At 35.0% G+C, this 12,928-nt stretch overlaps 1 protein-coding gene across 2 annotated transcripts; it reads left to right on the top strand.

The window, feature by feature from the left end:
- The first annotated feature begins 451 nt into the window (after positions 1-451).
- On the top strand, positions 452-12,658 carry LOC132065215 (probable flavin-containing monooxygenase 1). 2 transcript variants are annotated; one of them, XM_059458494.1, is made up of 5 exons: positions 452-925; positions 4,525-4,762; positions 4,852-5,027; positions 5,647-6,011; positions 12,216-12,658. In XM_059458494.1, the coding sequence occupies exons 1-5, from the start codon at positions 464-466 to the stop codon at positions 12,559-12,561; spliced, it is 1,587 nt and encodes a 528-aa protein (XP_059314477.1). In that variant the 5' UTR covers positions 452-463; the 3' UTR covers positions 12,562-12,658. The 2 variants fall into 2 exon arrangements, with proteins under 2 accessions (XP_059314477.1, XP_059314478.1); XM_059458495.1 differs by lacking the exon at positions 12,216-12,658 and adding an exon at positions 6,096-6,442.
- Positions 12,659-12,928: the final 270 nt, after the last annotated feature.

Genomic DNA, 12,928 nt, shown 5'->3' with positions numbered 1-12,928 from the left:
TATATGCCTTGGCGGGATACTTGTAGCAAATAACAGGCATCCGGTGGAATAGTTTGTGCGCTCGAAATCTTTTAATGCGGTTTTCATTTGAAATTCAATTTAATTAATTTTCGGAATAAAATTGTGTAGATCAACTTAGTATTTTACAATAAAAATATATATATTCAAAAATTATTTGAAAAGTATTACTTATAAAATTGCAAATTTTTCTCATGTCAATATGATAAAAAAATACCTTTTAAAAATGTTGATCGAACTTTAGTTAGTTTGAGTCTCCAAAACCAAAAATGCCACTGGAAAGAAGCATTATTAGTCCATCCACAAGAAATCAGATTACGTCATCCCGATCCCCGTCGTTAGCTATTTATAAAGAGGGCAATTCAAGCTCCCTGTATATCAATCATTCAACCCATCATATCCTTATATTACAATTTACAGACAAAAGGAGAGTCTTGCAGTAATAATGGCAAATAATCACAGAGAGAGTAAAAAGAAGCAGGTAATAGCAATAATTGGAGCAGGAATAAGCGGACTCTTAGCCTGCAAATACAGCCTCTCTAAAGGATTTGATCCAATTGTATTCGAGTCCGAGAGTAGGATTGGGGGTGTTTGGACTAAAACCATTGGGAGCACTAAGCTGCAAACACCAAAACCATATTTCCAGTTCTCTGATTTTCCCTGGCCCCATACTGTAACCGAACTGTATCCTCACCAACAAACGGTGCTGGAGTACATTGAATCGTATGCTCGTCACTTTGATTTGCTCCGCCACATACAATTCAATAGCAAAGTGTTGAGCATTAACTATGAAGGTGACGACTCAATTAGTGGAGAATGGAATTTGTGGGGCGGCACCGGTGAGGCTTTTAGCAATAAAGGGAAGTGGAACGTCAAAGTACACGACACTCGAACCCTCTCCACACAGGTATGTGGAATGAACGCTCCACCGCTTAATTAGCAAATCCATTTAAGGATAATTACCCTTGTTAATCGTTTCTCAAGTTTAAGATTTGTCTGTGTCAGCGGTCAATGATAAGCATTTAAAATCTTAGCTAATAAATACATTATCTTCACAACATATGTGTCTGGTTTGTTTGGTTTTTTCTATTCTCTTATCTAGTTTATTTTCCTTCACCTTTATTTTTTATATAGTACGAGGCAGCGTTTAATTGACAAGCAGTACCGAAAGAGGAAAGAGCCAAAATGTACTGTAGATGTTCTCGCAATTTTAATTTGACCTCATTATCAAATTTAATGCTCAGAAGATCTCTGAAAGTACAAGTTGTTAGAATCTGATCTAAAAGGAATATATGGGCCTAATATAAGCTTTTGTATATCTTTTTTAGCATCTTGTGGAAAAAAAGTTCTTTTTTTTTGCGCTCGCTCGAGTGCCCTCTTTTGACTTGGTTTTATTTTATACCCACTTCATTTATATATTTTTAAATTTTCTTGCTTCTACCCGCAATCCAAAGAATGAAAGTTTTTTGACCCCGTTGTAATCGTATCCTTACCCATTAAAATCTTTTTTATTTAATTTGTCATTTTTTTTTTTTTATTCGACTTTCACGCCTGTTTTGTGTTTGTCTCATATATTCTAAAACGTAGGTACGAATTTGATCTTTTGCTCGTTTAATATTTGTTTTTATGTTAAATTGTTATTTGTTGAATTAATATCTTTGTCTTCATCGTTTTTTATATTTAATTGATCCTTTTTTATTTAAAATGATAATGTCTTGTTATAATGTATATGATTTTTTGAACTTTTAGTTTCATTCCCATTGTATATATTTTAGTTTTTGAATATCGTATTATGAATGTCGTAATATGTTTTAGTTGATTTTGATATGCGTTTTTTGGTTTTCTCTTTGTTGAATCATTGAAGTTTTTTGTCGTTAACTTATGTTTTATGTTGTTTAACATTGCTTTTATTTAATAATCTTTTTTGTGAAGAATGTGTTTGTTTGAGGCAACATATATGCACAATCCCAGTATTATTGATTTTGAACTTATCCGGAAGTTATGGGATTGATTAAAGTTATGTTGTTAATTTAAACTTCATGAATTAAGTTAATTTATGTGTGCTTGGTTTTATGGTGTTTTCTTGTTAATAATTTTGATTTTTATGCAATCTTATGTGTTTTTGGTGTTGTTTTGTTAATAATGTTTTGTTTTGGTTATGAAAAATGAAAGTTTTGCCTCTCACCATACTTTGTAATTTTTTCAAAGTGAACTTATTTAACAACTAATAAATTTGTCTAATATTAACAAAATATTTTTTTGTTTTGACAATTCATAAAAATGAAAGTTTGCCTCATAAACATATATACTTTGTAATTTTTTAAAGTGAACTTTGCCCCCATAAACATTTGTCTAATTCTTAATACTTGTGTGTGTATTTTTTTATTTTGCTTATGAAAATGAAAGTTTGCCTCCGTAACGGCATACTTTGTTCTTTTGTAAAGAGAACTTGACCTCCTCCACGACATTTGTCCAAATCTTAACACTTGTGTACTTTTTTATTTTCTTATGAAAATGAAAGTATATGGCCTACAAGTAACGAGATACTTTGTTCTTTTGTGTGTGAACTTCGCTCTCCTCGGGCATACTTTTCTAGTTCTTAACACTTTCGTAAATTTTTGTTTTGCTTTAATAAAATGAAAGTTTGCCTCTATATAGATACTTGCCTCTAACAAAAGATACTTTGTTCTTTTGTAAAGTGAAATTCTTAAAGAAGTACATTATCTCCTCCAAGATACTTGTCTAATTCTTAACACTTGTGTAATTTTTTATTTTGCTTATGAAAATGAAAGTTGCCTATAACAGCATACTTTGTTCTTTTGTAAAGTGAACTTCTGCCTCCTCCGACATACTTTTCTAGTTCTTAACACTTGCGTAAATTTTTGTTTTGCTCATAAAAATATATATATTCAAAAATTTTTGTTCTTTTCTAATGTAAATTTTTCCTCTCAAGATACTTGTCTAATTCTTAATACTTGTGTATTTTTTTTTATTTTGCTTATGAAAATGAAATTTGCCTCTAACAAGATAGCATTATTAGGCTTTCCAAAGAAATCTTACGTCATCCTCCGATACATACTTGTTCGAACTTTGCTCCGATTATTTTTTGTCAACCCAAGTTACTTATAATTTCAAGTCTAAGTCATTGAGCATTGTATACTAATCAAATGGAACGTATAAACTAATAAAAATCGAACAAAGCAATAAATTTGATCAATTCTATGTTGTTGAGTAAAAGGATGATTCGCAATGTTGAATCTCAAACACCATATCGGTATTTAGTTCATAGAAGATGATTTGTTGTTATTTTCAAATATTAACAAATCTAAACTTAATAAAGCTTATGAAATTGAGTTGAATTACATTCAATTGAAACGCTATATATTATATATTTTATCTTTTTCGATGTTGTACCGGCAAAATCAATGGAATTTCTCGCGTACGAAATGTTCCACACAGGTATTGAAAGGTTTGTTGTTGAAATGATGGATTAGGTTTAATTGATGTTTTAGGGTTCAATTACGCTTTTAGCTATTTTTATATGTTATGGGTAGGGATAGTAAGTCTTTTTCTTATTATCTTTTAGCTTTAGACAAGCAGCAAATATTAAAGACTGTAGATGATTACGGGGGGCAAAAATTAAAGACCAGCGCATTTGAAGGGCATTCGCGCCAATTGCCCAAAAAAGTTTCTTACCTATTTCAGTTGTCATGTTTGATATAGAGTCCATAAAAAAATACTTAACTAAAAAAATTGACTAGATTCTGCTCTTTTTTTTTCTCTCAATTTAATATTACTCTTCCGTTCACCATATTTAATCTCTGTCCACATTTACTAGAGTAAAGGTGAAAAAACATAATATCTTGATTTTTTAACCAAAAATATATTTTGGAGTTTGAACCAATTGTTTTTAATAAACATGATAAGTAAAATGAATAGGAGGAAGTAGCTATTGATATTATTACGTCATCTCTAGTTTATTATATAAAATATTAACTAAAAAATTATTTTAGTTATCAAGATCTCATTGCGTCAATTATTAGGATGATATTTACAAATGACAACATTTACTAAACAAGCTACCTCAACTTGGTATATTCTTTAGGAGGAAAACAGTACTACTAATTTTAAAGTTAGACTCAAATCCATACTTAAGAGTTTAATCAACATATATTGTCTAGTGACCACGAGTAGAAAAGAAAGCTAGTATTGCGTAATCACACTGTTATAGTATAATTCCCCAACGATTAGTAGAAAAGCTAGTCTTCTGATTCAAAACTTAAGAAAATGAGATGCACGCAGAGAAATACTGAAATGTTTTCCTCTTCATTGTGGATCAACATAACGATTCCCCGGAACTGTGCCATAGAGTGCCGTTTCAATTACTTCAATGACTTTTGTTGGTTTTACATCCGAAATCTATTGTGATAAACAGATCAGAAATTGACAATTAAACGAAGGATAAGCCTGTGCATATACATCCACAGTTGATTGAATCGCGTGCAGGTATACCAAGTTGATTTTGTAGTAGTTTGTGTGGGAAGGTTCAGCCAAGTGCCAAACATCCCTGAATTTCCTCCGCAGAAAGGCCCCGAAGCATTTGAGGGTGAAGTAATCCACTCAATGGACTATTCCAAAATGGACTCCAGAACTGCAGCCAACTTTGTCAAAGGAAAACATGTAGCCGTCGTTGGATTCCTTAGATCAGGAATGGACATTGCCAGGGAGTGCTCAACGATTAATGGTCAGTACTGCTACTTTTGATCTTCCATATTCGAAAACGTAATTAGCCTGGGCTACTGCTGTTTGCACTAATAGTAATTAATGTTACAGGGATTGAACGTCCATGCACAGTGGTAATTAGGACCCCACATTGGAACCTTCCGGATTATTTTCCATGGGGACTCTCGCTGGGATATCTCTACCTAAATCGATTCTCCGAACTTACGGTGCATAAACCCGGTGAAGGCCTTCTACTAAGTCTCCTAGCCACAACTCTTTCACCATTGGTAATTTATTTTCTTTACTTAATACATCGATAGGTCTTAAATTTGTCAGTAAATTTTATTCAGACACGTGAACTACGACTTGTTCCAATTGAACACCTGAAAACATGATAAAGTGTTCCTATTAAACATTTCCAGTTCAAATTTTGAAAATCTTTTTGACGCTTGATCTCAAACATCTATTAAGTAGTTAAGTTAACCACTTAAAATATCTTCTCCTTTAGTTATAAACTTCAACCTCAATTGGAACATGCCTGAGGTTTTACGGCATATTGAGACTAATGCGTATAATTAAAGGTGGAGACATATATTTAGTAGTTAACCTATCTACGTAATGAGCACCTGAGAACATGCGCAAAAGTTTTCTAAAATTTGAACTGAAAGTGTCTAATAGGAATATTTTATCATGTGTTCAGGTGCTCAATTAGAACACGCCATAACACGAGTGTTTAAATGAAATTAATTGACAAGTTTAAGGGGCTAGCGATGTATTAAGCCTTCAAGTTACTACTCATATGTTTAAAGTTACAACAATATGTTCAAATTATTAGCTAGTCAGATTTCTACTCTTCCTCTCACATAACTACCATGCAGTACTAATAATTTCGCTCTTATTTTATAGAGGTGGGCCTTCTCAAAATTTGTAGAAAGTTATATAAAACACAAACATAGGCTTGCAAAACATGGAATGGTGCCAGAGCATAGTTTCTTAAACGATTTGAGTTCCTGTTCGCTTGCTATAGTGCCGGAGGGCTTCTACGATAGAGTGGAGGAAGGAAGTATCAAGCTCGTCAAGAAAGCAGGCTCTTTTGGATTCTCGAAAGAAGGTATTATGCTCGAGGGTCAGGCTGAACCAATAAAATCCGACTTAGTCATACTCGCCACAGGCTTCAAGGGAATTGATAAGCTCAAACACATTTTTGAATCACCAAAATATCAGGAATTCATAGCAGGCTCAGATGATTCTGCTGCAGTTCCCCTCTATAGGTGAGTAAATAAAAGGATACTTTTGCAAGCATGCACCAGAACTATATATACATCTCATGTGAAAATAATACTCTTATTTATCAGGGAATGCATCCATCCCCGAATTCCACAACTGGCAATAATTGGATTCTCAGAAAGCTTAGCTAATCTATACACATCGGAAATAAGGTGTCGATGGCTGGCAGAATTTCTTGATGGAAAATTTAAGCTACCTAGCATCAAGGTGATGGAGAAAGACATAGCAGAATGGGATAAATACAAGAAGAGATATTCTTATAGGAAGTACTACAGGAGATCATGCATAGCTATGTTGCATGTTTGGCACAATGACCAACTCTGCAAGGACATGGGATGGAACCCGAAAAGGAAGAAGGGTCTTTGGGCTGAGTGGTTCGAACCTTATGGACCTATGGATTATGCCGGCTAATAGAAACGAATCCGTGATTAGAAGTTTACAGTCTCCAACAATAACCTCAAGTTAATAGGCAATAATAACCAAACCAACATACTGGTTTGAGCTAAATATTATTACTATTATACATTTACTGATTTCTTAATACAAATACTGAGTTTGGGAGAAAGTTATTGAATTCACGTGAACCATACCTAATATTAGATCCAACCCTGATTTTCTTTCATCCTATTTGTCTGAATTCGTTTGAAGTTCAGAGACAGCTTGTATACGTCCAAGTTGGGGATAGGTAAATGGTCACGGGTTTTAAGACTAGTAGGCTCTGGATCAATTAATCGCTCATATGGTGTATGACAGTGTTATCAATGGTTGCAAGTAGCCACAAGGCCCATATTCTCTGCTAGTTATGACTTAGCTAGGTTGCTATCAGTAACAGGTAATCTGAAATTGATGTGATTATATACTAAGATTTTGTGTTTTTTAAAGATTGTATCTTTTTTCCTTTTGTGAAGCATGACACAAATCACATCTTATAGGTCGTGCATTTGAATGCTTCAGAAATCATTGAAGTACTGTTGATTTCCTGCACTTATGACCCTTCAATTCCGAAAACCTCGACACGGTGCCTTCCCATATATTAAAAAACTCGATCACGAGGCAATGAGATATGTTTAAATACTCCTTAGAGAACGGAACTTGGCGTGGACCGAACTAATAAAAGAGTTGTTCGTGCGATCCCTCACCCTAAAATAGAGTAATTAATAATACTCAATCAGGTCATCCTGATTCTTTTGCAGATCGGGTGATAGGCCATGATTTACAATTGCCAGAAATACTTTTTTATAATGTCACGTCAGTGTGTTATTAGGTTATGATTTTGAGAACGTGTCGTGTAATTATTGTTCACACAAATTATTGGCTAGTCAGACATCTGACTAGATAATAATATAATTTGAAGAACAATTATAAGCTTTGGCTATTGATTTCGTACAAAGAAAGTTAATCATGAACCCTTGAAATTGCAGAAGTAATTTTACCGGGCAGCCTATTTGCAAATTGCACAACGTAGTCGTCTGAGGCGAATCACTTTTAATTTATTTATTTTTTAGTCGGTTAAGGGTTATCCCTTTCTCCTTTATTTTCTTTCCGGGTGTCAAAGCTTTTGATGTAAGGTGTGAAGGCGTGTGTTACTGTGTCCCTTACCGGCAAATATCATACTGACAGAGAAAGAAGAGAAAAGGACATAAATGGTCCCTTAATTATGAGAGTAGGTTTAAATAGTTTTTTAACTATGCACTTAACGGTTTTGGTCTTTTAAGTTTATCACAAGTTAACAAAAATGATTCCTTAACTATGAGGGTTGGTAAAAAATAATCCCTTAAGTATGCATTTAACAGTTTTGATCCTTTAAGTTTGCCAAAAGATAACACTTTTAGTGTCCGACAAAATATTCATTGAATTCTGTTTGTTAGATTTGACGAGAACTATGAAAAAAAGGTTAGTGAGAACTCACATTTAGAGGTATATATTATTAACGAAATGCCAAATACCAACGGACGTCAGTTGGTTAAGTGGGAAATAACCAACTGACTTGATAATGTCGTAAAAATAGAGTCTCAGAACAAAAAGACTAACGCACTCTGTCGATTAAAAATGAGGGAGTCCATCGGCTAAGTAAAATACACCAGACTTTAGAAATAAATTACAAAATAGCTGAAACTACAAAAATTGCCACTACTAAAAACAAGCCAAAAAACGATGGACGGAAACCTGGATAAAATTGGGGACACTATTTTTTTTTTTAATTTTTATTGTTTTTTACGAAAACCGACGGACGTCCGTCAGTTATTTCGAGGAAAAATGCACGTTTTTTTTTTTTTAAAAGGATCACTACAATAAAGGCGGCCGGTGCGCCTGCTCCGCTACGCGCGGGATCCGGAAGAAGCCGGGACCACAAGGGTCTATTGTACGCAGCCTTACCTTGCATTTTACGCAAGAGGCTGTTTCCACTAATGGAAGTATTTATTTTTATACCGGATTTTCAGTAAAAACGATTCTAGTGTATTTTACTTAGCCAATGGACTCCCTCGATTTTAATCAACAGTGTCTATCGGTCTTTATATTTCGAGACACTATTTTCTGACTTTATCAAGTCTATAGGTTTTTATCTCGGTTTTTCCTTATTAACCGACTGACGTCTGTCGGTTTTGTACCGAGGTGTTTGGCATTTTCTTTAATAATGTGTACTTCTAAATGTGAGTTCTAGCTCACTTTTTTATTCTTCTTTTTTTCATAGTTCTCATCAAATCTAACAAACGGAGTTAGATGAATATTTTATCGGAGACTAAAAGTGTTAACTTTTGACGAACTTAACGGACCAAAACTGTTAAGTGTATACTTAAGGGACTATTTTTAACTAACCCTCATAGTTAAGGGACCATTTTTGTGAACTTATGACAAATTTAAAGGACCAAAACCGTTAAGTGCATAATTAAGGGACTATTTTGAACCTACTCTCATAATTAAGGGATCATTTATTTCCTTTTCTCGAGAAAGAATCAACAATTTGGATAATCTGACAAATGTTGAAAACATTCGTGCCAGATTGATTAATCCTAATTTAGCAGTAAAAAGGGAAACAAATACAAACTGAATGTCTTTTCTTGCTTTTGGATGAGGAATGGGGAAGTTTTAGTTACTATGACTATTGCAAAGTTGGTTTGTTCACTAATAAAAAATCTTTATTTCCCGACTGAATTTCCCATTGAAAAATGTTCGGTGGCTATTTTTCAGTGGATATCGGTGGAAAAAACCTAAATAGTACTATTTTCACACAGAAAAATTAGAAAGTTTCCCAGCGTTTCAGTGGGAACCTGTATCCCATCATGCGTTTTCTCAGTGAGCTCGTTCGGTAAGAATGAGGTGGGAAAATTGTGTTTTATAGCACACATTTTTCATTGAATGTCGGTAGGAAAAATCTGTATTGCTAGCATGAAAAATCTTTGCTCGGGAGTTATCAAACAGAGCCTGAACTGGAATTGGTTGTGATGTTCAAGATTGTGTTTTGTTTGTCACACAAGAATATTTGAAAGACATGAAATGCCTGAATTTCATGTGAAGGTTTCAGTCATTCAATTTTCCTTGCCAATATCCATAACTTCAAATAAAAGCTTTCAAGTTGTCTGAAGTTAGACTTTGACAAACTAAATTTTAGATGAGAACGTCTAAGGTATTTTAAAATCCAAACTCACGCGTCTGGAGTTGTTTTAAAGCGGTTAATCTTACCACAAATTAGGAAATTCGGCTACGCCTTAAACGGGGTCCTGTTGATTGCACCGTATTCTTATCTATTTATCTGATATCTGAACGAAGGGGAGACGAGGTTGATACCATGCTTAGGTAATCACAAATTCTTTTCACCAATAATTAATCCTATTAATAAAAACAATGAGGAAATCGAGGCCTAATAAAAATACATATCGGAATATCAAGTTGAGTCGACCTGGCCTCGTGAAGTACATATCAATAACAGATATTATTGGTTAGGAAGTCAATGAAGGAATTGGAATTATATCATCCCGCGCGCCATCTTTTAAGTACCTTGTTATAAATAGTGGGCTTTTCAAGCTAATATTCAATCCACACATTTTACAGAAGAGAGAGACTGTGTGTGTGTGAAGCAACACAATGGCAAATGATCAAAGAGAAAACGGAAAGAAGCAGGTAATAGTAATAATTGGAGCTGGAATCAGCGGCCTCTTGGCCTGCAAATACTGCATTTCTAAAGGATTTGATCCAATTGTGTTCGAGTCCGAGGGTAGCATCGGAGGTGTGTGGACTAAGACCATTGAGAGCACTAAGCTGCAAACACCAAAACCTCTTTACCAATTCACTGATTTCCTATGGCCCGATTCTGTAACCGAAGTGTTCCCTGACCAACACACCGTGTTGGAGTATATTGAATCATATGCTCGTCACTTTGATTTGCTCCGCCACATTCAGTTCAATAGCAAAGTGTTAAGCCTTAGCTATGAAAATGGCGAATCTGAGACTGATCCAATTAGTAAAGCCGGAGAATGGACGTTATGGGGGGGCACGGGCGAGCCCTTTAGCACTAAAGGGAAATGGAACGTCAAAGTACAGGACACTAGAAATCTCTCAACAAAGGTAACCAATATGCACTCTTTCGACAAAACCTCTAAAATTTTCAATTCTCAATTAATCTCCTTTTTTGAGCAATGAATTCAGGATCTTGAAGCGTTTTAAAATCCAGATATTTTACCATAATTAGTAAACTTCGATTGGAGAATGGCAGTACGAAACTGTTTATTTGTATACGATCTCTTATGCATGGGCATCTGACTTTTGTATAGGTATGAGTATCAATGTAAATGATAAGCATTAAATTATCTTCAAGTCTCATAGCAGATCTGGTTTTTTTTTTTTTTTTTTTTTTCAGGAACTTCTCTTTCCCGTTGTAATTTCTTTTTATCTTCTGCAGTAAAAAGAAAAAAATGCCAAACTTTCCATGACTAAAGCTTACCCAGTTCATTTTTATATAATATAGATAAAAGAAAACTTTGCATGCAGATATACCAAGTGGATTTTGTAGTGGTTTGCGTGGGAAGATTCAGCCAAGTCCCAAACATCCCTGAATTCCCTCCAAACAAAGGCCCCCAAGCTTTTGAAGGGGAAGTAATCCACTCAATGGAATATTCCAAAATGGACCCCGCTACCGCAGCCAACTTTGTCAAAGGAAAAAATGTAGCCGTCGTTGGGTTCCAGAAATCAGCAATGGACATTGCCATGGAGTGCTCCACAGTTAATGGTAGTTAACTGCTAATGATCTTCCATTTACTCTGCCTCTCTATTGTTTGTGTAATTATAGGAGTAACAATCAATTTTGCAGGGGTTGAACGTCCGTGCACAATAGTAATCAGGACACTGCATTGGAACCTTCCGGATTACTTCCCATGGGGATTCCCTCTTGCAAAACTCTATTTAAGTCGATTCTCCGAACTTATGGTGCACAAACCCAGTGAAGGCCTTCTCTTATATCTTATAGCTACAATTCTCTCACCTCTGGTAATTGTTATTATACAGACTAAACTCATAAAAATAACTACTCCTAATTACTATACATGGCTGTTGAATATTATATCACTAATATAGTTTTCACTTATATTTTACAGAGGTGGGCCTTCTCAAAATTTGTGGAAAGCCATGTAAAACACAAGCTCAAGCTTTCAAAACACGGAATGGTGCCAGAGCATAGTTTCTTAAACGAATTGAGCGCGTGTTTAATTTCTACAGTGCCGGAAGGCTTCTATGACCGAGTTGAGGAAGGACGTCTCAAGCTCAAGAAAGCAAAGAGATTTGGATTTACTAAAGACGGAATTGTGCTTGAGGGTCAGGAAGAACCAATTAAATCGGACTTGGTCATACTGGCTACTGGCTTCAAGGGAATAGACAAGCTCAAACATATTTTTGAATCACCAACTTTTCAGGATTTCATAGCAGGCTCAGATGGTTCTGCAGTTCCCTTATATAGGTATGAGAGTCTTGTCCGGCGTTCAAAGTTATTTCAGATCCATATGTGAATGACGGGCAGGAAACTATATTCTATAAGGAGGTCATTTTCTGGTATTTGGTTACGAGGAAAGCATTTTATATCAAAGAAAAATAACTATTTGAAGAACTTTTAATGTTGTACTACTCGCTCCAATTAGCACTTAGACATCTTTATCCCTATATCATGTAAACATGACATTCTTCTGGATTATTATTTTTAGGGAATGCATTCATCCCAAGATTCCCCAGCTGGCAATAATTGGATTCTCAGAAAGCATCGCGAATCTATACACATCAGAAATAAGGTGTAGATGGCTAGCAGAGCTTCTTGATGGAAAATTCAAGCTGCCTAGCATCAAGGTCATGGAGAAAGACATAGCAGAATGGGATAAATACAAGAAGAGATATTCAAAGAAGTATTACAGGAGATCATGCATCGGTGCATTGCATATTTGGCACAACGACCAACTCTGCAAGGACATGGGATGGAATCCTAAGAGGAAAAAAGACCTTTGGGCTGAGTGGTTCGAACCTTATGGACCAATGGACTACGCAGACCCAAAATAAGCCAAGGTTTCCCACCCCAGTTTCAAAAAAATGAAGCTTTCCCTTTGTTTTTACTGCTTTGAGCTTTCCTTACATTGTACTGCGTTTTTCTTATTTTGCTGTCTTAAAAGTGTGATTTGTCATTGTTCTCCCATTATCATTCAACATAAAAGCTTATTGTTTCTAGCCAGGAATATCTTTATACATCATCTTGACATTCACTCATACTGTGTTGCACTTTAAAAAACTGGTAAAATGATGATACAACAGTGATCATCTCACAGCTGAGGCTTCACTATGATAAGCTGGGTATAGAAATCCACAGGTAGGCTAATACACATACCCAAACATTACAAAACTCATTGTATACATCCAAATTCTTTTGCTA

This window comes from Lycium ferocissimum, chromosome 7 (assembly GCF_029784015.1).
Source record: "Lycium ferocissimum isolate CSIRO_LF1 chromosome 7, AGI_CSIRO_Lferr_CH_V1, whole genome shotgun sequence".
NCBI lineage: Eukaryota > Viridiplantae > Streptophyta > Magnoliopsida > Solanales > Solanaceae > Lycium > Lycium ferocissimum.
The sequence above is the reverse complement of the archived record's forward strand: the minus strand, read 5'-3'. Positions and strand labels throughout refer to the sequence as shown.

Coding starts and splice junctions, on each gene's coding strand:
- LOC132065215 (XM_059458494.1), top strand. CDS start 464: ATGGCAAATAATCACAGAGAGAGTAAAAAGAAGCAGGTAATAGCAATA. Junction 926..4,524: donor CTCGAACCCTCTCCACACAG/GTATGTGGAATG, acceptor AATCGCGTGCAG/GTATACCAAGTTGATTTTGT. Junction 4,763..4,851: donor GGAGTGCTCAACGATTAATG/GTCAGTACTGCT, acceptor TTAATGTTACAG/GGATTGAACGTCCATGCACA.